This window comes from Hypanus sabinus, chromosome 1 (genome assembly GCF_030144855.1).
Source record: "Hypanus sabinus isolate sHypSab1 chromosome 1, sHypSab1.hap1, whole genome shotgun sequence".
Lineage (NCBI taxonomy): Eukaryota > Metazoa > Chordata > Chondrichthyes > Myliobatiformes > Dasyatidae > Hypanus > Hypanus sabinus.
In genome coordinates this window covers 92,008,440-92,032,660 of record NC_082706.1, presented here as the reverse complement: position 1 = coordinate 92,032,660, position 24,221 = coordinate 92,008,440, and the positions used below count along the sequence as shown (strand labels likewise).

The following is a 24,221-nucleotide window of genomic DNA, read 5'->3' as shown; positions in this document are numbered from 1 at the left end:
TCCCTGCTAGGGGCCCTTCCCAATCAACTTTGGCCGGCTCTTTCCTCATGCAACTTTATTTCCCTTTATTCCACTGTGATACTGGTACATCAGATTTTAGCTTTGCCATCTTAAACTGCAGGACAAATTCTATCATATTGTGATCACTATCTCCAAAAGATTACTTTAAGCTCTGGTTTGAACAGGTCCAAATCTGTTTGAACCATGTGAAGCTGGCCGAAACAGGATTTAAGCTTCATTATTGATAGCATAATTATGGATTAACTAAAATAAGAACCAGTCTTCAGGAAATAAACCATGTGCACAATTTACTAGGACATTCCGATTCTGTCCCACTGAAAGAACCTTTGAGAAGACAATGAATCTCCTTGTTGCACATCAATCCCAGCCAGTTCAGGACAGGTCTGTCTTAGAACTAAAGCTCTAATTTAAGGTACAGACACAAGCAATGCATTCCAATGAACTGGGACACATCAGGACAAGTACGTTATGGCCCAAGTAAGCAGCTGCCTCAAAAAGCCAAAGTTCCAATGAAATAGTTAAAAAGGTCTAAGAGACAAACCACCATTTAACAGAATTACAAATTATGTATTGAATGAAATACAGAAATTAGAACACTACCAACACTATTACAGTGCTATAAACTTTTCTATTAGCTCCTAACAGTTATTAATAGAATTCATCCAGTGTACACCATCTTGTTCTTTTGACTGACAGTAAATGAACAAACTCAGATATCTAATGTAGATAATGCATTGCCTTAATGGTCTGCCTGCGATTTCTCAATATGTTCCCTGTTTAGAATACAGTCTATGCCTTTATCAAAGACACTGTCTGCCACCTCTTTGTCCATTCTCCTAATCAATCCTTCTGCAAACTATCTGCTTTTTCACCACTACCTGCTCCTCCACATATCTTTGTGTCATTTGCAAACTTAGCCATAAAACCATCATCTAAGTCAATGAAATATAATGTGAAAAGAAGCAGTCCCAACACAGGCCCTGAAGAGCACCACTAATCACTAGCAGCCAAACAGAAAAGACCCCCTTTATTCCAACTCTTTGCCTCCTGCCAGTCAGCCAATCTTCTGTCCATACTAGTATTTTTCCTGTAATACCATGGACTTCTGTCTTATTAAGCAACCTCATGTATGGTACCTTAAAGGGTTTCTGAAAAATCAAAGTAAACAGCATATACTGACCGCCCTTTGTCTATCCTGCCTGTTAGTTCGTCAAAGAATTCCAACTGATTAGTGAGGCAAGATTTCTCTTGAAGAAAACCATACTGACTTCAACCTACTTTATCGTGTGCCTCCAAATCCCCCAAAAACTCATCCTTAATAATGGACTCCAACATCTTACCATCCACTGAAGTCAAGCTAATTGGCCTATAATTTCCTGTCTTTTACTACCCTCCCTACTTAAAACAGGTGTAACATTTGCTATTTTTCAGTCCTCTGGAACCATTCCAGAATCCAGTAATTTCTTTAAAGATGTCTCCACAATTCCTTCAGCAACCACTTTCAAAACCCTGGTGGTCCAGGTGACTTACCTACATTTAGACATGTCAGCTTCCCAAGTAAAACACCTTCTCCTTAGTAAAAACACTACACTCACTTCTGCCCCTTGACACTCCACAAATTTCTGGCATACTGATGGTTTCTTTGAAGTGAACAATGATGTCCCCCATTATTGCCTCTCCAATGTCTTGATAGGAAAGCTTGCCCTTGCTCCAATGCACGATAACTGATCAACATCCAGTAAATGTCTGCTCTGTTACTGCATCTTAACTACATAATGGTTGCTCGGTATCATTGTTTCCAGCAAATAAAATACAAACTGGACTGATCATGAAATTCCAGCATTTGATACATTGGTCTCAAAGATACAATATTCACTCATGCATGAACATAGGTGAAATTCAATTCCTACAACCTATTCAAAAGAAAGCAGGAATGTAACTGAAAGCCGGATTAACAGTGCAAAATTCCACTGTGATTCAAGAGTTTTCCGTTTACCTCCACTGGCCAAAAGGTTCTCTTGCACTTTGTCCCTACTGTCTTCCAACACATCAGCCATGTACTGGGCCACCTTCTTCACAACACTGAAACATTAAACAGATCATGGGTTATGGGTTTAAACAATACATTAGGGCAAACGCAACATGTACTGTCCTCTGCTACAGCACAACCTACTAAAACATTGAGTACATGAACGCATAATTGTGCTCGACACCACAATGCTGTAGTGGGTAGCATAATGCTATTACAGCTTGGGGTTTGGTGTCCAATACCAGCATCCTCTAAGTTTATACATTCCTTCCCATATGCATGTGGGTTTCCTCCAGGTGCTCCAGCTTCCTCCAATAGTCTAAAGATGCTTTGGTTAGTAGGTTCATTTGTCATTGTAAATTATCCTGTGCTTAATTAGTGGGTTACTAAGCGGTGCAGTTCAAAAGATTGGAGGATCTGTCCCGCACTATATCCTTAAATTTTAAAAAAATTACCATGAGACAGAGAACAAGGCCAAGAGTAGAATGTCTCCAAAACTGAATTCAATAACCTGGTAATTAGTGCATCAGGAAATGACATGGAATGTTCAGAGTTGCAAAAAAAAAATTGAACCAGTACACTCAGGTCCTTTCCAAGACTGAAAAATCAAAAACCTGCAGATACTAGAAAACTGAAATAAAAATAGAGAATACTAAAAGCATTTAGCAGGTCAGGATATGTGGAAAGCAATACACTTCAGGCTGGAGAATATTTGTTGGTTCTAGATATGCTGCCAACTATAGGAATAGCAGAGGATGGAGGAGTTAGAAGAGACATTCTGAAGACCAACTGATCAGAAACAATAAATAAGCCTAAAGATGTGGTTATTTTGAGAGTTGATGAGCAAGAATACCCAACATCACTCAATAATGGTGCCCCAAAAAGGGAACAGTCAAGGGAATTCCATTGACACTCATATCTTCTCACAAATCAGCATCTTCTTTGAATTTCCTTGGAATCGAGCATAACCTGCCTCTACTGGGTTCTGAGGGTTCTCAAGTGACAGTGAAGCTGACACGGCAACTGAAGAATCTTTCAGATGGGACATGAATTATAAGAGTAGTTTTATTTATCACACGTACATCAAAGCATACCGTGATGCATTGTAAGCATCAAATTGGTGATGATTATACTGGGGCAAGCTTATTGCCACATAGCATACCCACAATCTACTAACCCTAACAGTACATCTTTGGAATGTGGAAGGAAAATGGTGCATCCGGAAGAAACCCATGGAGTCATGGGGAGAACATATAAACCCCATTTAAACAACAGCAGGAATCGAACCCTGATTACTAAGCACAGGTGCTTCAAAGCATTTCAATAAAAGCTATGCCACCATGCCGACCCCCCCCCCCCCCGAACTGCCTGAAAGGGCAGACGGGTAGGTAGTTGCAGGACCTCTGCATTGACAAAGCATGGACAAAGTGTACAAAGTACTCAATACCATCCTAAATTTATCTCTTCACATGGAGTAGCTATAAAGCAGAAAATCCCAACAGTCAATGGTGTTCTTGCATTTTCTCAAAAGGGACATAAAGCACAAGCTGATCCCACCACCCCCCCCCCCCCCCCCCCAATCCTCCCTCTTCTCTAATGAGGCCCTGGGCATTATTTCAGAAATCTGATAGCAGGCATGTGAACATGATGACCTGGCCAGCACAGCCAAGCACCTAAGTGCCTACCTACAAATGGAAACATAATAGTTTACTTTTACCTCTGGGAATTGAGAATTGTATAGATTCAGCATTGAGTTATCTTTTAAGTGTCTTGAAACACCTGTTGTAGGTAGCCCAGACCTCATAAGATAAACGACAGGGGGTCACCATTGCCCATTAAGACACAAACTTCACTCACCTCAACACTGAACTCATTCCACAATCTATGGGCTCATTTTCACGGACTCTACAACTCGTTTTCAGTCCAGTTAATTAAGGCATTGGTTAATTGGGGCAGCCAATTATTTGGGAGAACTCAAATAACAAAACCAAATCAAGAAAATAGCCAGAATTGCCTTCATTTATTTGGGACACTATGCCACTTAATTGGGAGAGGAGATAGTCAATCACATGAACTTGTGTGGCAGTTGGACACTACACCATGCTTAGAGACAAGAGTAGCAGGTGATTGTGTTATGTTATTCATTTGGGCCAACAGACGCCTATTCAAAAATCAGTCTTTTTTCATCATTTAGGTTTCTTTTACTTTGACTTTTTAAAAAAATATTACCCTCATTAACCAAATAAAAAGCCATCCACCTAACACCCCTCCTCAGCTGGCAGAGATGATTGGTTATTGAAATCTACAATTGGATGCTCAAGAAGAATGGGCATTAAGCAAGCATCCCAAAAGTGAAAGCATGAAGTTAAAGATCCAGATGTTGAAAAATCAATGGTTTTCCATTGTAACTAGACAAGGTGTGTCAGTGGACCAATGTTTAAAAAAAACAAGTCTGAGGGGCTAGCTAAGAAGCTGGTTCAAAGATTTTAAAGCAACAGATGATTATCTTCATGGAAATATAGACACATTAAATTCAAGAAAGCACAGGGTGAGAAAAGTAGTGCTGATACTGTAAGTGCGGAATCATGGAAACCTACAAAAGGCCTCAGCTTGTTTGAAAACTCTTTTTGCAAATGTTATCTACAATGCTGATGTACCAGGCTACAAAACATGCTACACTATCATGTTCAAAGAACGCAATGGATCTAATAAATGTTGTGTTGTTCAAATTTGCACATCAGAAACTGATAAAAATAATTGTTTGTTATTGGGAAAAGTGTTAAACCTCAATGTTTTAAGGGGCTAAGAATGGATAGTTTACCAATTAAGTATTCTGTCAGCATACATTCGATGAATTCCTGTGTCAGCAACCATTATTAACTAATGTACATTTTTATAGAACTGTAGTAATATAGGTGATGTTACTAAACCCTAATTTATTCTATTTCATTTAAATGCTTAATTTGTTACTCAGTTAAACAGTAGCTCGTCTTTTTTTAAAAAATACCTTTTTAAATATCTCCATGAAACTTTAGATAATTAGTACAGTCACTTAATTGAGCTAAAATGTACTGGTCCCAATGTGTCCCAATTAACTGGAATCCACTGTACTTATCTCTTTTCTTTAAATTTTATATGTTTAATTTGATGTCTTTTGCACATCGATTGTTAGTCTGTTTTGTGTACAGCTCTTCATTGATTCTGAGTTTCTTTGTATTTAATTTGAATATTTACAAGAAAATGAATCTCAGGGCAGTATATGGTGACATACACATACTTCGATAATATATTTACTTTGAACTCCACACTCACAACCTGACTTTACTTTAGTGATTCCACAATGTTATGAACTCACGTTCATTCAAGGTCTCTATAATTCATGTCCTCAGTATTATTTATTTTCTTATTTATTATAATACATTTGTATTTACACAGATTGCTTTCTTTTCAACATTGGTTGTTTGACAGTCAGTGTGTAGTTTTTCATTGATGCTACTTATTTCTCTGTTCTACTGTGAATGCCTGTAAGAAAATTAAACTCAGGGTAGGATATGGTGACATATACTGTTTGTACTTTGATAATATACTTTGAACACACAGGACACAGTTTGGAGGCAAGAAAAACTGAACAAAATGTTAGGACAGTAATGAAGCTTGGTTCTGCATAGACTCTATCATTGGACTGTGGTGGTATTGTAAACAAGATGAAAGGATTTCTACGGCAAGCCCATTTTAAGGAGGGTGCTCTGCTAACCCTTCAAGGTGAGCATTTAAAAAATACTGAATTTAAAATTACTGCTGAAATTAAAACTGTAGAATTTGTATTGTAATCAAAACAGTCTAATTCCTTGGGAGTTACTCTGTAGAATTACTTTTCTCTCTGAAATAATATTTTCAGATATAGGTTTTTGAAGTTACCCATTTTTAAGTGGAATGTAATTGGGGGAAAAACTGACTATGCAGTGAAAAAATGTTTACAGATTTATGCAAAAGTTAGTGATGAATGTTTATTGGTGCAAAATTTTCAGATTGGAATTTTCAGTATAATTTTGTTTGCTGAATAATTTTGCATTGAGATACATTAACAAAACTACCATAGTCAATTTCAATTGGCATTAGTGGAATATATGACAGGCTATGAGTTTTAAAATAATGGTGACGTTGAGGCCCACTCTTTGCGAATCCATGAGTTTGCTGGAGGCCAAAGGTGACGACCCATCCTTGAGTTAGAGGACTGTGTTTACATGTGGGTGAGAGGGAGGAATGGGGCTCATTTTGCTGTTGATGCTTTGTGGCTTGGTTCACTGCATGTCGTTCTGCAGAGCATTGTAAGCATGCTATGTTGGTGCGAGAATGTGTGCTACACTTGCAGGCTGCCTCCAGTACATCCTTGGGTGTTTTGGTTGTTAACACAATCGGCTCATTTCACTGTGTTTTTCAAAGTACATATGAAAAATCTAACTCTGAAATGTTCCTTGAACCTTATCTCCTTCCCATTAAGAATTATCACTGAACTTAATTCTTGATTACAAAAATGCGGTACTGCTTTGAGCCAAAGAATTAAAGTTAGTGTGGGAAATTTGGCTGAACCTGTATTTTTGATATTCAATTTGTTTTCATCGCCAACTCATGATGTAACAGTTTTTGGAATAAATACCATTAGTTGATAGTCTAATTACTATTGATATCTGTTATCAAAGTTGTGTATATCCTTAAAATAACTATACTTGTTAATCAAAAATATACCCTTTGCTTCATCACCATGTTGGTAGATTTATTTAATCTCAGTCATTAGATTGAAGGCAATTGACTTTCAGAGAAGTGACTGGAATCTGACAGGGAGGTGATCTTAATTTTATTTTGTGATCAAAGAAAATCTTTTACATCTGATTCCATTAAAGATTTTTCTCACTTTGATATCTATAACGCTTTGAAAAAAGAAATGCTGTACACCAGTTAAAATAATAAAATGTGACAAGTTTAAAATATTGGACAAATTGGAATGAGACAAAATTCAGAACGTAGAACATTCAGACAAGTCTTTTACTTGAACTGTACAAAAGGAAACACATTATGCACACATACAATACTGTGCAATGACAAATGTAAAAAATTTTGTCAAACCAAGATGCTTAAAAAAAATGAAAAGTTTCCAAATATCAAAGAATTACTATAAAGAACAGTAAATGGTAAAAAAAAACTAAATCCATATTTGGTGTGACCACCCTTTACCTTTAAAACTACATCAATTCCCTTTCTTATAAAACTGCACAACAGTGCACCAAAATCAGCTGGTAGGCTACTCCAAGCATCTTGGAGAATTTGCCACCATAGTTCCCCCCCCCCCCCCCCCCCCCACAGAATACGGCTGTCTCGCTTGCTTCTGTCTCTCCAGGTAATTCCAAACAGCCTCGCTGATGTTGAAATCCAGTCTCTATGGAGGCCATACAATCGAAAACCACATAAAATAATAAGGTCCCCAAGACTTTTCCATAATACTATACACACAATAATAAATTTATTTTGAACTTCAAAATAGTACAAAGAATTTAATATTGTATCTTTCATTATCTAAAATGACGTAGTAAAAATAAAAGCAGTTCTGCTGAGGGAACTTTTGCAGCTAGTGACTAAATTAAAATGCAAAAGGTAATAGTCTCTGGATTGTTATGAGCCATGCATAAATTGGCACAAGGTTAATAAGATCAAGCGCCATCTGAAACATGTTGGGACCATGGCCCTAGCGAAACATAACTAGGCTTTAACTAGGATAGGGCTTTAAACTAAACAGTATGGGGGAGCAGGTCAGTTCAACAGCTTGGAAAAGTATGGATAAAATAAAACAAAGAGTGCAGGAAGGTTTACAGAAGTCTCCAGAATAAAGAATAAGATTAAAAAGTTTAAAGGGATAAGAGTTTAACTTCAGGAAACACGGAGACAAAATTGAAAAGGGTGGCAAATACAGGACTAAAGGTGTTATACTTGAATGCACACAGCATAAGAAATAAGGTATGATCTTGCAGCAGAGTTAAAAATTGGTGGGTGTTATATTGTGGGCATCACTGAACCATGGTTGGAAGATCATAATTGGAATGGTGGAGCAGACTCAATGGGCCAAAAGGCCTAATTCTGTTCGTCTTATACTTCACAGCCTAAATATTGACAAATGAGCATTAACCTGAAACTATGTACTTAAATCTCTCGAACTGAACTTGAAGCCAAAGTCACAGTGACTCAAAGGCCACTTGGCACCTCAAGTTTGATCAAGATTCAAGTTTGTCACTCACACATTGAAACATGCTGTGAAATATGCCATTCGAATTAACAACCAACATACCCGAGAATGTGCTGGAGGCAGCCCACAAGGGTCACCACACATTCCGATGCCAACATAAGCAGACTCTTAGTGCTCAGTAGGACAATTTGGAACAGAACAAAACAGAACACAAGGAACAGAGCAACAGCAAAACAAGCCCTGTTCCTCTCACCCAGCCACCCACATACACAGGCCTCTAACCCCAGGACAGGCTGTCTTCTTCGGCCTCCAGTGGAATCATTAACAGACAGTGGTCTGACTTCCCAGCAGAGCCTTGACTTCTAGACTTCCAAATTGACTTCCAGGCCTTCATCCTCAACAGTGACCACAAGGACCTGCCAATCACTGAACACCAAACCCACCAATCTCACCGATTCATGCACTAGTCATTTGGAAATTCAACTAACCTTTTCTGCATTTCAGAACTCTACTATATCTCATCATTTTGATAATAATTTCCTTTCATCTTTTGGAGACACAAGAGACTTCAGGTGCTGGAATACGGACAAGCAATCAGTTGGAGGAACTCAGCGGACCAAGCAGCATCTGTTAGTAGGGGGTGGAGATGAATTGTCAATGATCTGGGTCAAAATTCTGCTCCTTTGATTTTTTTCCTTGTCAAAATGGACAATTTTGGATTTTCCCACATTATGCCAAATTTGCTAGTTCTTTGTCCAGTCATTTAACCTATCTATAATCTACCTGAACCTACTGTGACTTCATCAAGAGACAGGCCAGCATGCATGCCCTAACACAGATCAGCATTTTTTAATACCCAATCTGAAACTGACACAGATGGTTTCTGATGGGTTCAATTCACATAGCCACAATCCAATGTGAACTGTAAACAGCAACCAGTTACTAGATTATCTCCACATGTAATTTAATTGATCACTTTTAAAAATTGGAATCTTTCATAATGGAACTGTCAGAAGTAATATAATTTATCTTTAGAAATATGACTATTTAACAAACTTACCTCTCAACAAAGGAGTCCAACTTGGCGAGCTCATCAGATAATCCCACCAAAACATCCAACGTTCCAACCTATTAAGGGGAAAGAAAATCCCATATTAAAAGCAGAACAAAATTATGTGACAGCAGATTGAAATTAAGATCCCAAACAATCAATAGCTTCAAAGATAACTGTGTTTTTTGTAGCTTTGAGCATTTATATATTTTTCTTCCACAAAATGCCAAAAATTTCCACAAAATACATTTAATGATTTAAATGTACAGTCGAACCAAGCCTAAAATTACCAAGGTGAAGGATAAAAATGTGGAATCTAAAAATGAATAATTTTACAAAATGCACTTACAATTCTCCAAATGGCCCTGAAGAAGGGGCTTGGCCTGAAACATTGACTGCTTATTCCCCTTCATTGACGCTGCCTGACTTACTGAGTTCCTCCAGCACTTGGTGTGTATTGCTTTACCGTTCCGTTTTAATATTAATTCGTTATACATACATATATATACACACACACATACACACACACATATATAGCATAATTATCCTTATTTGAAATCATTTCAACATTGGTTTAATAACATCAAAAACAAAATTATAGAAATCTAAACAAAGTTCAAAGTAAATTTATTATCAAGGTACATATATATCACCTTATACAACCCCAAGATTCTTTTTCTTGCTGACATGTTCAATGAATCGATACTGGAATAATAACCATAATATAAATCAATGAAATTCCACACCAACTAGGCTTTCAATCAGACAAACTGTGTAAACACAAAGAAATTATAATAATGTAATAAGCATTAAATATCAAAAACATGAAATGAAGAATCCTTGAAAGTGAGTACAGACGCTACGGGAACATTTCAATGAAGGGGCAAGTGAAGCTATCCCCTTTGGCTCTATGGCCTGGTGGCTAAGGGGTAATAACCATTCCGGAAACTGGTGGTGAGAGTCCCGAGGCTCCTTTATGTTCATAGTCCCCAACTTTGATTTCAAATCATTGTTGGGGACATCAGCAAGGCCTGCTTGAAAGAAATCCCTGCCCAATTACCATCAGCATATAACCTGCAGCTCCAGGGTCCCAACACACCATAATCACTGTTATACTAAGATAAGTAATGGCTAACTTTCTATGCCCAGACCACATTTCAGGAAATGTGATCACTTGGCTGTCCTTCTCCTACCTGCATACAGACAGAGCTAAAGAGCAAGGCTCCAGAGATTAGGACAACAAAGAGGTGGTCAAAGGAGGTAGAGGAGTGGCCACAGGGTTGGTTTTGAGTCAGTGGACTGTGCCGTGTTCAAGGACTCATCTGTGGATCTGAATGAATACACCATAGTCGTCATGGACTTTATAAAAACAGTTGTAGACGAGAATGTAAATCATTCAAAGTCTTCCCTAACAAGGAGCATTGGATGAACCATGCAATCCACAATCTGCTAAGGGCCAGATCAAAGGCATTCAAGTCAGGCGACCTAGAAAGTTACAAGAGGTCCAGGTACGACCTCCGGAAAACCATCTCAGGAGAAGTGGAAAATCCAGACTAAACTTTAATCAATGAATGATGCTTGACACTTTGTGACAGGGCTTGAATGTTTTCCCCTCTTATGAAGTAAATCTAAACTTTGTTTCTCCAAAATTCTCAAATTCATTAAACAAGATATTTCTTGTGGAGCAATAGTTTTCATGCAAGCTCATGAAACCTTATACTGCCATTCATGAAAATGACAGGTTTGGAGGCAATCTTTTTTCAATACAATAACTAAAATTGCCCACCTTAGTCACAATAAACATGTATAGAGTGTCACAAAACTGAAGGAAAACATTTTGCTATTACAAAATTAATGTTCAAATATTGTCCAGAATCATTCAGGTTATGTAAAACTTTGCATTTCAGAGGACATTTATTTTTGTATTACTGAAAAGCAGTTAACAATTCACATCAACAATATTATAGTAGTTTTGGAAAAGTTAAACAGCTGCAAATTTTATAATACACTGGAAAATGGTGGGGTGGTAGTTGAGGAAAAGTTTCTGATGGAGATCAAATTACAAAAAGGTAGGGGAAGGGGCAAGGCAAAAGAGAGCAGTACAGAGCAAGATCATGGAAATGGTAGATGATCTGTTGAATGCCAAAGAATATTCTCACTTCTTCTGGAAAGGAAAACAAGAGTAACAAAAGGGAAATGAACAGTTTCATCTTTGGGTCTCGTCAACAGTTTGTGATGTAGTGATCAGTGAGGTAAAAGGATTAAAGATTACCTTTGTTACTTGTACATCAAAACAATTGCATTTATGCTACAAATATGCTAGGGGAGCCCACAAGTGTCGCTATGCATTCAGCACCAACTCAGCATGCCTACAACTTACGAACCCTAACATCTTTGGAAATGGGGAGGAAACCAGAGCATATAGAGGAAACCAACAGGGAGAATATACAAGCTCCTTAAACAGTGGCAGGAATTGAACCTGGATCACTGATTGCTGGTGCTGTAATACATTGCTAAAATGGCATCCCTATTATACAAACTATAGGGAAGGGCAATATTTATTGACCATCCTCATTTGCTCTTCAGGTACTTTCATTGTTACTGCTAGGGATTCAGGAGTTATAGGATTAATGTGACAGTCACAGGCATTCATTCAAATGAAAACCAGTCTTCAGTTCCTAATGTAAATTACAAGTACTAATCAGTTTGAGGTTCTATAATAATAGTGCCAGTAACAGGATATTGTCCTACATAAACACGATTCTCCCACATAATGTCAACCTGTCAAACTTCAGGTCATGCCACTCAGGGACATATGCTAATATTCTTTTGAGACTGTATGCACTGAATCATAATTGTACATGCTGTGACTGTGTGCTGTGTTTTGCACCTTAGCCCCAGGGGAACGATGTTTCGTTTAGCTGTATAAACATGTATGGTTGAATGACAAAAAACCTTAAACTTGAAAAATCTCATTCTTCTTTGCTAATAACAAACATAACAAAGTACAGGTAAAATTTTAGTGCAATGTTTCAACTTTGCTTTCTGTTCATTTACATTCACCTTGGATCACACAGTAGTGCACAACCAAATTTCTCCTTTAATGTTAATGTGAAAATTCTCACTCAATAGGATCTATTCAATATACTTTGTATTGGTTTTATCAGTTTCTTTCTGGAACTTAAATATTCAGAGAAACTACATTAATTCAATTCTTTTTGAGAGAGAAAGATATTGGTTTCATTGCTTCAAAAAAAAACAACAGATGAAGGAGCAGGATTGAGAACTTATACAATTTTATCTCAGCTGTTACGTACCTTCAAATCTGGAATTGTAAACTTGAAGTTGGTAGAAAGATTATTGCTCCTCGTAGTTGCAACATTTAACTTGTCCCATGTCTGTTGACACGTTTTTTCTCCAGGAGCAGATATTAACCAAAATTCTGTCATCCTCAAATAAGTAAATGGCTTGCAAAGTAAATGATTGAGATACTGAAATAAGATGATAAAACTTAATTAGAGCAATAGGAATTCAAGGTTTTACCTCATGCATCAATACCTAGAATTATGTCTCTAGTCACAAATTTAAAATTGCTCTTTCATTCAAAAGCAAATTACACAAGATTCTGGAAATATTATAAAGTGTTGGGAGTATTATCACCTCTTTTCAGTTAGCACTTTCACTCTTGTTTAATTTCTCTCATCTTCCACCCCAACACCATTTCTGTTTTTCTTAACTCTCTATCTTTTTCACATCTGAGCATTATTTCTAACCATTCTGCTGAAAGATTTTCAGCCTAATCCTCAGACTCTCTCCCCCCTCATACTTGTTATAATACAGCAGATTCTGGTTAACTGGCACACATCAGGAACAGTACATTTTGGCTCAAGAAAGCGGCTGTCTCAATTAGCCCAGGTTTCATGGAAATAGTTGAAAACATTTTTTAAAAAAAAGACATCTATTCAGATGAAACACAGAATCAATTAGAGCAGCAAAATGCGACTATAATGCTATAAAATTGTGTATTAGTGGCTCCAAGTAGCTGTTCACATGCGACAGCGGCCACATCCCCAGTACACTGCTTCGACAAGCAGGCCAACTCAGCTGATGGGCCTCATAGCTGGGTGAAATAGGGACATGCCTATCCTAGCATGTGAAGTCAGCTCTAGAAAACAGGATGGATGAGACCTACATTGAGATCCAACGGCCAAAAAGGCAGTTCCGCATTGCTTCATGAGGAGCAAAGGGCATAAGACACAAGCAGTTATGGTTATCCACTGCAACCAAGAACCCAACTTGTGATGACCACTTGTATCACTGGACCCAGACTTCCAAGGCAGAGAGAATGGAAATTTCCTAGTGCAATGGCTTTTTCCACTTTAAAAACTCTCCTGCATAGTTTTCACTGTCATTTTTAGAAACAATGGACAACCAACACGCTGCAGTATCCTTTTGATTGACTGTAAATCAGCAAAATAAGCAGACACCTAGTGCAAATCATGGACTGCCTTCAAACAATGCTTGCGATTATTAAATCCTCCAAATCTTCATTTGCATTGTAACATTCAAGATGATCATCAATACTTTCATATTCTTTGTAGTTCCTAACTTGAAGTAGTGAAATTGTATCATTTTCACTCCTGGCTGTTTCTGCTGTGTGCAAGCCTGAATACTAGAAACCACAGTGAGCAAACAGCTTTGAAACATGAGAAAATCTGTAGATGCTGGAAATCCAAGGCAACACACACAAAATGCTGGAGGAACTCAGCAGGCCAGGCAGCATCTATGGAAAAGAATAGATAGTTGACGTTTCCGGCTGAAACCCTTCAACAAAACAATTTTGAATTGACTTGCTGATTATTTCTCTCCAATTGTCAGTGACAAAGATTACTGCTTGTCAGCACAAAACGCACACAAATGATACTATTTAGAAATTGTTTGTTCTAAGCATGGTGTAGTGTCTAATAGCCACACAATGTGCACAACTGATGCTAGCTAGAAACTGTCTGGCAACAGTCTACTGTCCTAATTAAACAGCATTGTGTCCCAAATAAACAAAGGGAATCCCGTCTGTTAATGATTTTTGGGCAAATAACTTCAACAACTCATGACAAGCCAATGATTGGGTACAAATGCAGACAGAGTTAAATTGTACCACACAGGCAAAATTCAAAAGGGTAAAGAATATAGGACTGAAGATGCTGTATTTAAATGCGCGTAGCAATTGGAATGAGATGGACGAACTCATGGTACAATTACAGACTGATTGGTATGACACTGTGGGCATTACAGTCATGGCTGAAAAGTAGCCATAGTTGGGAGCTTAACAAACTTTGTATCGAAAGGACAGGCAGAAAAGCACAGGCGGTCGTATGGCTCTGTTGGTAAGAGATGGAATTACTTCTTTAGAAAAAGGTGACATAGGGTCAGAGAATGTTGAATCTTTGTGGGTGGAGTTAAGAAACAGCAAGGGTTTAAAAAAATACCATTATGGAAATCATATGCAGGCCTCCAAACAGTAGCCAAGGTGTGGGGTTGAGATTGCAAAAGGAGCTAGAAAAGGCATGTATTAACAGTAATGTCACAATTGTAAAGAAGGACTTCAATATGCAAGGGAATTGGGAAAATCAGGTTGGTGTTGGATTGCAAGAGAGGAATTTGTTGAATATCTGTGAGATGGCCTTTTGAGAGCAGCTTGTGCTTAAGCGCACTCCAGGAAAGGCCATCTTAAATTGGGTGTTGTGTAATAACCCAGATTTTATTAGGGAGCTTAATGCAAAGGAACCCTTAGGATACTGTGATCATAATATGATTGAATTCATCCTGCAATTTTGAGGGAGAAGCACAAGACATGTATCAGTATCACAATGGTGTAAAGGGAATTAGAGGGGCATTAGAGGGGAGCTTGCCCAGGTGGATTGAAGAGGATACTGGCAGGGATGACAGCAGAGCAGAGATGGCTGAAGTTTCTGGGAATAGTTCACAAGGCACAGTATAGATTTGTCCCACAGAAGTAATTCTCAAATGGCAGGGGTAAGCAACTGTGGCTGTCAAGGGAAGTTAAAGACAGCGCAAAAGCCGAGGAAAGGGTAGCCAAAAAAAATGTGAGAAAATGGGTGTTTGGGAAGCTTTTAAAATCCAACAAAAGGCAACTAAAAAAGCTACAAAAGGGGAAAAGATGAAATATGAGGGCAGACTAGCCAATAACATAAAGCAAGATACTAAAAAATTTCTTCCAGTTATATAAAGAGCAAAAGAGGTGAGTTGATATTGGATCACTGGAAAATGATGCTGGTGTGGTAGTATTGGGGGACAAAGAAATGACGGAGAAACTTAATGAGGTCTTTGCATCAGTCTTCATTATGGAAGACACTAGCAGTGTGCCAGAGGTGCATGAGTGTCAGCAAGCAGGAGTGAGTGCCATTTCTTTTACAAAGGAAAACATGCTAGGAAAACTCAAAGGTCTTAAGGTGATTAAGTCACCTGGGCCACACAAACTACATTCCAGAGTCCTGAGGGATGCTGCTGAAGAGATAGTGGATGCATTAGTCATGATCTTTCAAGAATCACTTTATTCTGGCATGGTCCCGGAGGACTGGAAAATTGCAAATGTCACTCCACTCTTTAAGAGGGGAGGAACACAAAAGAAACAAATTTATAGGCCAGTTATCCAAACCTGAGTGGTTGGGAAAGTGTTGCAGTCTATTATTAAGGAAGAAGCTTCGTGATACTTGGAGACTTATGTTAAAATAAGCCAAAGTCAGCGTGGTTTCTGTAAAGGGAAATCTTGCCTAACAAATCTGTTAGAGTTCTTGGAGGCAGAAATAAGCAGGGTGGACAAAGTATAGGCAGTGGATTTTCAGAAGGCACTTAATTAGGTGCCACATACAAGGATGCTTTACAAGATAAAATTCTATGGCGTTACAGGACAGATATTGGCATGGATAGAGGACTTTAGACAGAGGAATTGATGGCTTTGTGGCAAAGTTTTCAGATGATACAAAGATAGATGGAGAGGTAGGTAGTGCTGAGGAAGCAATACAATTGCAGCAGGACCTGGACAAATTGGAAGAATCGGCAAAAAAGTAGAGATGGAATACGCTGTCGGGAAATGTATAAGAATGCATTTTGATAAATGGAACAATAACACAGACTATTATCTAAATGGGGAGAAAATTCAAACATCAGAGGTGCAAACAAGATGAAAACATCGGAGGTGCAAAGAGATTTGGGAGCCCTTATGCAAGACTCCCAGAAGGCTAATTTACAGGTCAAGTCTGCAAATGCAATGTTGGCATTTATTTCACGGGGAATAGACTATTAAAAAGGAGATAATGCTGAGGCTTTATAAGACACTTGTCAGGCTCCACATGGAGTATTGTCAACAGTTTGGGCCCCATATCTCAAAGGATGTGTTGTCATTGGACAGAGTCCAGGGGAGGTTCACGAGGATGATTCCGGGAATGAAGGGGTTAACATATGAGGAGCATTTGGCACCTTTGGGCCCGTATTCACTGGATTTTAAAATAATGCGGGGGGGGGAGAGATTTCATTGAAACCTGCCAAATGTTGAAAGGACCAGATAAGGTGGTACAGAGGATGTTTTTCATGGGGGTATCCAGAAATAGAGGGCACAGCCTCAAAACTGATGGGCAACCTTTTAGAACAGAGATAAAGGGGAACCTTTTTTAGCCTTAGAGTTGTGAATGCGTGGAATGCTCTGCCACAGACTGCAGTGGAGACCGACTCTGTGGGTGCATTTAAGGTGGAAGTCAGTCGTTTCCTGATCAGTCAGGGCATCAAAAGATAAGGCAAGGCAGCAAGTGTATGGGATTGAGTGGGATCAGTCATGATAGAATGGCAGAGCAAACTCAACCGGTTGAATGGCCTTATTCTGCTCCTATGTCATATGGTCTAATTAACCAGCCACCCATCTTCAAATCTGAATGTAGTCTGTAGGTTAAATTTAAACAGCAGCTCTGAACAATGGGTTCCTAAAAAGCTGTGAATCAAAGTTAATGGGAAGACCAGACAAAGCTGATAAAACTGCATTTAGCCATCTGTGGTGTGGGTGTGAAGCAGAAGGTGTAAAGCTTGTATAGTTCAAAGGAAACATTGTGAATGCATTGTAAATATGGAATTGTCCTTTGATCTTTGGCACATAAAATGTCATGTAGCATTGCAGAGGTCAAGCAGACCTCTTCCTCCAAAAAGGTTTCCTTAGGATGCCTAAGACGTACAAAAAGGCTGGATGAACTCAGCAGGTCGGGCAGCATCTGTTGAAAGATGCAGTCAACGTTTCGGGTCAAAACCCTTCGTCAGGACCTGCTGCCCAACCTGCTGAGTTCATCCAGCTTTTTTGTACATCTTGTTCTGACCACAGTATCTGCAGTGCACTTTGAGTTTCCTTAGGATGCCTGCTGTGCCTCATTTTGTCAGATAAAGACACTACTAAATGTCTAACAGTACTTCTCTCCAGCAACTTTGATCACAACACAGTCTATTTTTTCTTTTTTTCTTCTTCAAGATTTATCCCAAATAAGTGACTGACCCAATTAACCAGGATCCAGTTTGTACGTCTATTTAAATGAGACACAGACTTTTAGGTACATTTTCATGCAGTTTAAAATAATAGCTGGTAGGTTGTTCTAAGCATCTTGGAGAACTTGCCACAATCCTGCATTCTTTGGCTGTCTTGCTGCTTCTGTCTCTCCAGGTATACCCAGACGGCCTCCATGATACTGAGATCAATGCTTTGTGGAGGCCATTCCATGTTTGGGGTCATTATCCTGCAGCAGAATAAAGATGGGACTGATAACACACTTCCCTCATGGTATTGAATGATGGACGAGAATCTGCTTGTACTTCTCAGCATTGAGGATTCCATCAATTCTAACCAGATCACCAACTCCATTTGCACAAATGCATCCCTAGGAAATCTCTGCCGTGCTTCAATATTGGCTGCAGACACTCATCTATGTAGCAGTCTCCAGCTCTTCTACAAACTGCCTTTGAGCCAAAAATTTAACATTTTGACTTGGCAGTCCGCAATATTTGCTGCCATTGTTCAACACCCAAATCCCTGTGTTTGTGTGCATAGATGAGTCTTTTGGCTCTGTTTCCACTTCAGAGGAATAGCTTTTTAGCAGCAGCTCTTCCATGAAGAACACATCTTGAGAAGACTTCTGTAGAGGGGTGTACTTTGATTCCTGTGAACTCAGAGCTGATAGCAATGCTGGACTTTGATTTAGAAGGGTATCAGTTTTACGCATCTCTCGTCTGAAGCATCCAGTTTCCATGGCCAACCACTGCATTTATCATCATCAACCTTGCCCACTTCTTTGTGCTTCTTCAGAAGAGGACAGCTTGAAGCTCCTGTGTGCCACAGAATTTCTGTTTGGAAAAGACCTTGCTGATGCAGGATGACCAGCACGTGTCTTGGTGTTATGCTCACTCTTGCCATGGTGAAAAAAATATATATATGCACATGTGTGTATGTGTATATGCATAGAGTAATAGAAAAATACAGCACAAACAGGCCATTCAGCCCATCTAATGTTTACCAAAACATTTAACCTTCCTCTCATTGTCCTGCACCCAGACCATAGTCTTCCATACCCCAACTATCCAATTTTCTCTGTACTCTTTCAACCTTATTTACATTTTTCCTGTAGATAGGTGACAAAAACAACACACAATACTCCAAATTAGGTCTCACCAATGTCTTAAACAAGTTTAACATAACATCTCATCTCTAGTACTCAATACTTTGACTTATGAAGGTCAAAGTGGCAAAAGTTTTCTTTATGACCCTATCTGTACGCCACTTCTTATGAATTATGGACCTGTATTCCCAGATCCCTTTGTTTGACTGCACTCCTCAGTGCCCTACCATTCGCTGTGAAAGTCCTATCCTGGTTGGTCTTACCAAAGTACAACAGTTTGCGCTTTTCTGCATTAAATTCCTTACACTATTTTTCCATCTGGTCCAGATCCTGCTGCAAGCTCTGACAATCTTCCTCGCTGTCCGCAACACCCCTAATCTTGGTGTTATCCATGAATTTGATGATGTGGTTAACTGGATCAGCATCTATATCATTGATTAAAAAAAAGCACAACAGACCCAGCACCAAACTTTTAAAATTGGTTAGACATGACCTACTATACAAAGCCATGCTGACTAGCCGTAATCAGTCCATGTCTATCCAAATACTCGTATCCTGTCCCTTTTAATACCCTCAATAACTTTCCCACTACTGATGTTAGGCTCTAAAAATAAACCAGGAAATTATAGGCCAGTGAGCCTTTCTTAAACAGAGGATCAAAATGATCCAATCCTCCAGTACCTCACCTGTCACTAAGGGTGATTTAAATATCTCTGCTTCGACCCCTGCAATTTCTGTATTTGCCTCCCACGGGGTTCAAGAGAACACCTTGTCAGTCCCTGGGGATTTATCCACCCTAATTTGCCTCAAGACAACAAACACCACCTTCTCTGTAATCTGTGTAGGAACACACCTGCTTTGCCTCATTTCTATAGACTGTGTCCATCTTGAGTTGATACAGTTGCAAAACAAATGTTTAAGATCTCACCCATCTCTTTTAGCTCCATGCATAGATTACCATTCTGATCTTCCAAAAGATTAAATTTGTCCCTTGCAATCCTTTTGCTCTTAATATATCTGTAGAAGTCCTTTGGATTCTCCTTTACTTTGTCTACTAGGGCCACCTCATGCCTTCTTTTAGCCCTCCTGACTTCTTTCTCGTACTCAAGTACCTCATTTGTTCCTACCTGCCTATACCTGCTAGGCACCTCCTTCTTCCTCTTAACGAGGGCCCCAATAAATCTCGAAAACCATGGTTCCCTAAGCCTGGTGTCCTTGCTTTTCATTCTGACAGGCATGTACAAGCTTTGTATTCAAAATTTCACTTTTGAAGACTTCCCACTTCTCTAGTATACCTTTGCCAGAAAACAGCCTGTCCCAATTCACACTTGCCAGATCCTTTCTGATACATCAAAATTGGCCTTCCCTCCAATTTAGAATTTCAACCTGCCGATCAGACCTATTTTTTCCATATTTACTTTGAAACTAATGGCATTATGATCAGCAGATGCAAAATGTTCCCCTACACAAACTCCTGTCACTTGCCCTGTCTCAGTCCCTAATAGCAGATCACTTATCGCACCCTCTTTGGGAGTTCCACGCACTGATTTAGGAAACTTTACTGAACATATTAGACAAACTTTTACAGTGAGGGAGTCCTAGTCTATGTGGATAGTTAAAATCACCTGCTATAATGACCTATGTCTCGTGCAACAGTTCATGATCTCTCCACAAATTTGTTTCTTTAAATCCCGCAGACTGTTGGGTAGTCTGTAATATGGCCCCATTAATATGGTTACACCTTTACTTCTCAGATCCTCTCAAAGTTTCACTAGATGGGTTCTCCAGTCTATCCTGACTGAACCCTGCCTTGACAATTTCCCTGACTAGTAATGCGACCCCCTTCCCTTTAATCACTCCTACTGTTGTGTCTAAAACAGCAGGGCCATGGAATAATGAGCTGCCAGCCCTGCCTCTCCTGCAACTACTAATGGCTACAATATATTTCCATGTGTTGATTCATGCCCCAAGCTTATCTGCCTTTCCTACAATATTTCTTGCATTGAAATATACACAGCTCCGGACCTGTGCTCAACCTTTTGATTCCTGACTGTCAGAGGTCTTAACAACATCTTTCGCCACAACCTCTCCAGTACCTGGTGTGGCACTCTGATTCCCTTTAACCATTGCCACCCCCCTCTCCTCACGCAACATTAGCAAACTTTCCTTCTAGGATATTAGTACCCCTCCAGTTCAGGCGTATGTATATGCGTGTATGTACAACACTTGGAGGCAGGCACCATTCCCTGGTGAGATAGGGACACACCTGTCGCATGCAAAGTCAGCTCCAGTGGACAGGGCAGATGAGATCTACAGTGAGATCCAACAGCCAGGAAGGCGGTACTGCACATCTCCATGAAGAGCAAAATGCATGGAGAGGCACAAAAAATGACATGGTCATCCTCTGCAGGCAAGGAAGATCCCAGTTTGTGACACTTGTTTGTACCACTGGACCCAGACTTCTGAGGTCCAGAGAGTGGAACTGCCTCAGTACAATGGCTTTTCCACTTTGAAAGCTCTCCCGTACAGGCTTCCTGTATCGATAGACAACCATTGTGTATAATAATATATCAAAGTAGCTATGCATTTATCTATAAAATTACATATATCTGTATCTGCATGCATCTGTAACCCATTTTATGTATTTGCCACAAAAACGACTTTCACAACATGTCAGTGATAATAAACCCGATTCTGAATTGTTTCACAATGAGAGTACTTTGTTCTTTTTTTGAATAGCGTCACAATCTATTTCATATCCATGTTACTTATCAATTTGGAGAAGCAACTTAGGATCTTCACTACAAGTGAACAATCTGGCCTCTGAGATTTATCTTCAGAATCATCTGTTTGAAGTTACAGATCTATTAAATTACCCTAGGTTATTTTAAAGTTACAACTAATAATTACAGGGAGAACTAGGCATCAGACATTTTCATCTATGAATTTAACATCATCCCTGATTGCTCAGCTGGCAAAGGAAGATCTGGAATTCAATGTAACTAAATTGGCAGCTAGACCGACGGAGTCTAACAAATGACTTTGATATGCAGACAAAAATGGGGAAAAAAGTCTGTAGGGACTCCAAGGAGGAATACAAGTGTAGATGTTGGGTAGATTCTGTTGTGGCCAAGTGATTACAAGAAAAGTTCACCAACAGTCATCAGTCATAACTTAGATTACAGCATGGCAAAACTTGCAGCTCTGTTAGAATCAGTTCCTTTAAATGCTTTGGAAATGCCAGGGTAAAAGAAAATCCAAACATTTACAAAAAAAATCCTAATTTTAAATTGTCTCTCAAGCAACAGCTGAGAAAAATCACTTCTGATGACACTCTTTGCTCATTCTACCAAAAATGGAAAAGATTCTTAAAATTCTGTACCAACTCCAGAACACTTGGAAAAACTAATTTCAAAAATCCTAACAAATTATAACAAATTATATTACACAATAAATGAAATCTGAATTTTCACTTCTTGAAATACACAAGGCTGACAGCAACTTCCCCACCTACCTTAGCTTTCTATTTCCGTTTTCATTTTTGCCGTCAAGTTACTCATAAGCCTCCTAAGCTAACCCATTTAAGAAAACGTATATAATTTTGAAGCTCTGATAATTGTATGCAGTAATCATTTTCTAACTGCACTAAGTTAATTAAAATATAGTATGACAACAAAATAAAAACAACCCCCCCTTTTAAAAATCTTATTAGGAGTCTATGCAAGCCTAACTGCATGACCAGTGAAATCAAATGTTTAATTTTGAACTCAAAGAAGCCAGAGTAGATAGTTATTTCTACTGCAAAAGACAAATTTACGAAAATAATTTGAACAAATTCTTTTCCTTGAACATCATGGATATCCAAAACAATTACTTAATCCATGCAGGTCCATGTTAAAACCCAGCTTAATTCCATTTAAAGTTCAAAGACATATTTACTGCTTTTATACTTGCCCTTTAAAAAGGATACAATAAAGCAAAATATGATTAATTTTTTTTGTTTTACACAAAATACACAATGATGTAAAAGCAACAAGCAAGGGTGTTCAGGAATTTCAAATACCACAAATTAACAATGCTATATTTTCCTCATAGGCAAAGGAAATGCTTCAAAGATAACATCAAAATTAATGGCAATAAATTCGACATTCCATCTAAAAACTAGGAAGCCATTACACTCAGTAGATACACCTGGAGGAAATCTGTTCAGGAAGGAGATGCTCAACACGAGTACGTCCTCTGCTGTACCAGGGAACAAGTGACAGGTGTGAAAGGAGAGACTGAACAACTAAAGGACCCAACCACTAACCATGGCCACCATTTACTCTTGCCAATACCGCACCACAACATGTGAATCCCAGATCAGCCTCTAGAACCACCCGAGTACCCACCAACTGACAATGAGAACAGTATACCTGAGTGATCACATTACTAATATTGGGCTTACAATCCATTAGCAAAAATAATTTGAATGAATGATTTTTTTTGAATAGACATTGTCAAAGAAAAGCTGAATTGAAACCTCAAAAATTGGCCAAAAGGTTCAGTTGAAGTACCTACAATGAAAAACAAGTTCCTTTGATTATGCCAGAATTGAAAGGGCATCATAATACTGCAACCTTCTCCACTACACAGAGATAAAGTACATATACATGAACGTGCTTTTACAAGATCAGAAGACAAATTTACTTGTGATAAAAATGAAAAAGTCTGCAGGTGCTGGAAGTCCAAAGCAACACACAAAAAAATACTGGAGGAACTCAGGAGGTCAAGCAGCATCTAGGGAAATGAATAAACAGTTAATGCTTCAGGCCGAGACACTTCTACATAACCCTACTTGTGATGTTAAGCAGCAAGACATAGGGTTTAAAGCCTCTACAAAAATTGTAAGTTACAATGAACATTTGGGTTTGGGATTAAGAAAGTAAATAAATGACTCCAACATGGAAATCATCATAAATGCCAATCTCCAACACATCAAGTCCAGTTTCCCAAATCAACAGCTATTAGAGTAGTATCTGAAAGCCAGGTCAGTTGTCCCAGTTCTAGTGCTAATTATTTCACGGCTGAATAAGTTGTTATCTTAAAAAAACTATTTTGTGCTATGACCAAACCTTGGATTGTCAAGCTCAAAGTTCAATAACTTATGTCAAGTGTTACTTTTGCATGTGTTTTGGGCTCAACATATTGATGCAATCATGAAGGCAGCACACCAGTGCT

At 38.8% G+C, this 24,221-nt stretch overlaps 1 protein-coding gene across 2 annotated transcripts in view; it reads right to left on the bottom strand.

The window, feature by feature from the left end:
- atp6v1c1a (ATPase H+ transporting V1 subunit C1a) overlaps positions 1-24,221 on the bottom strand; it is a 91,836-nt gene that overhangs the window by 65,691 nt on the left and 1,924 nt on the right. Inside the window, exons 2-4 of one of the 2 annotated variants that reach the window (XM_059972153.1) lie at positions 12,654-12,827; positions 9,346-9,413; positions 2,018-2,103 (exon numbers count right to left, since the gene is read on the bottom strand). In XM_059972153.1, the coding sequence (XP_059828136.1) occupies positions 2,018-2,103; positions 9,346-9,413; positions 12,654-12,785 (286 nt within the window). In that variant the 5' untranslated portion in view covers positions 12,786-12,827. The remainder of the gene's footprint in view (positions 1-2,017; positions 2,104-9,345; positions 9,414-12,653; positions 12,828-24,221) is intronic. The other variant, XM_059972159.1, reaches the window with a different exon arrangement.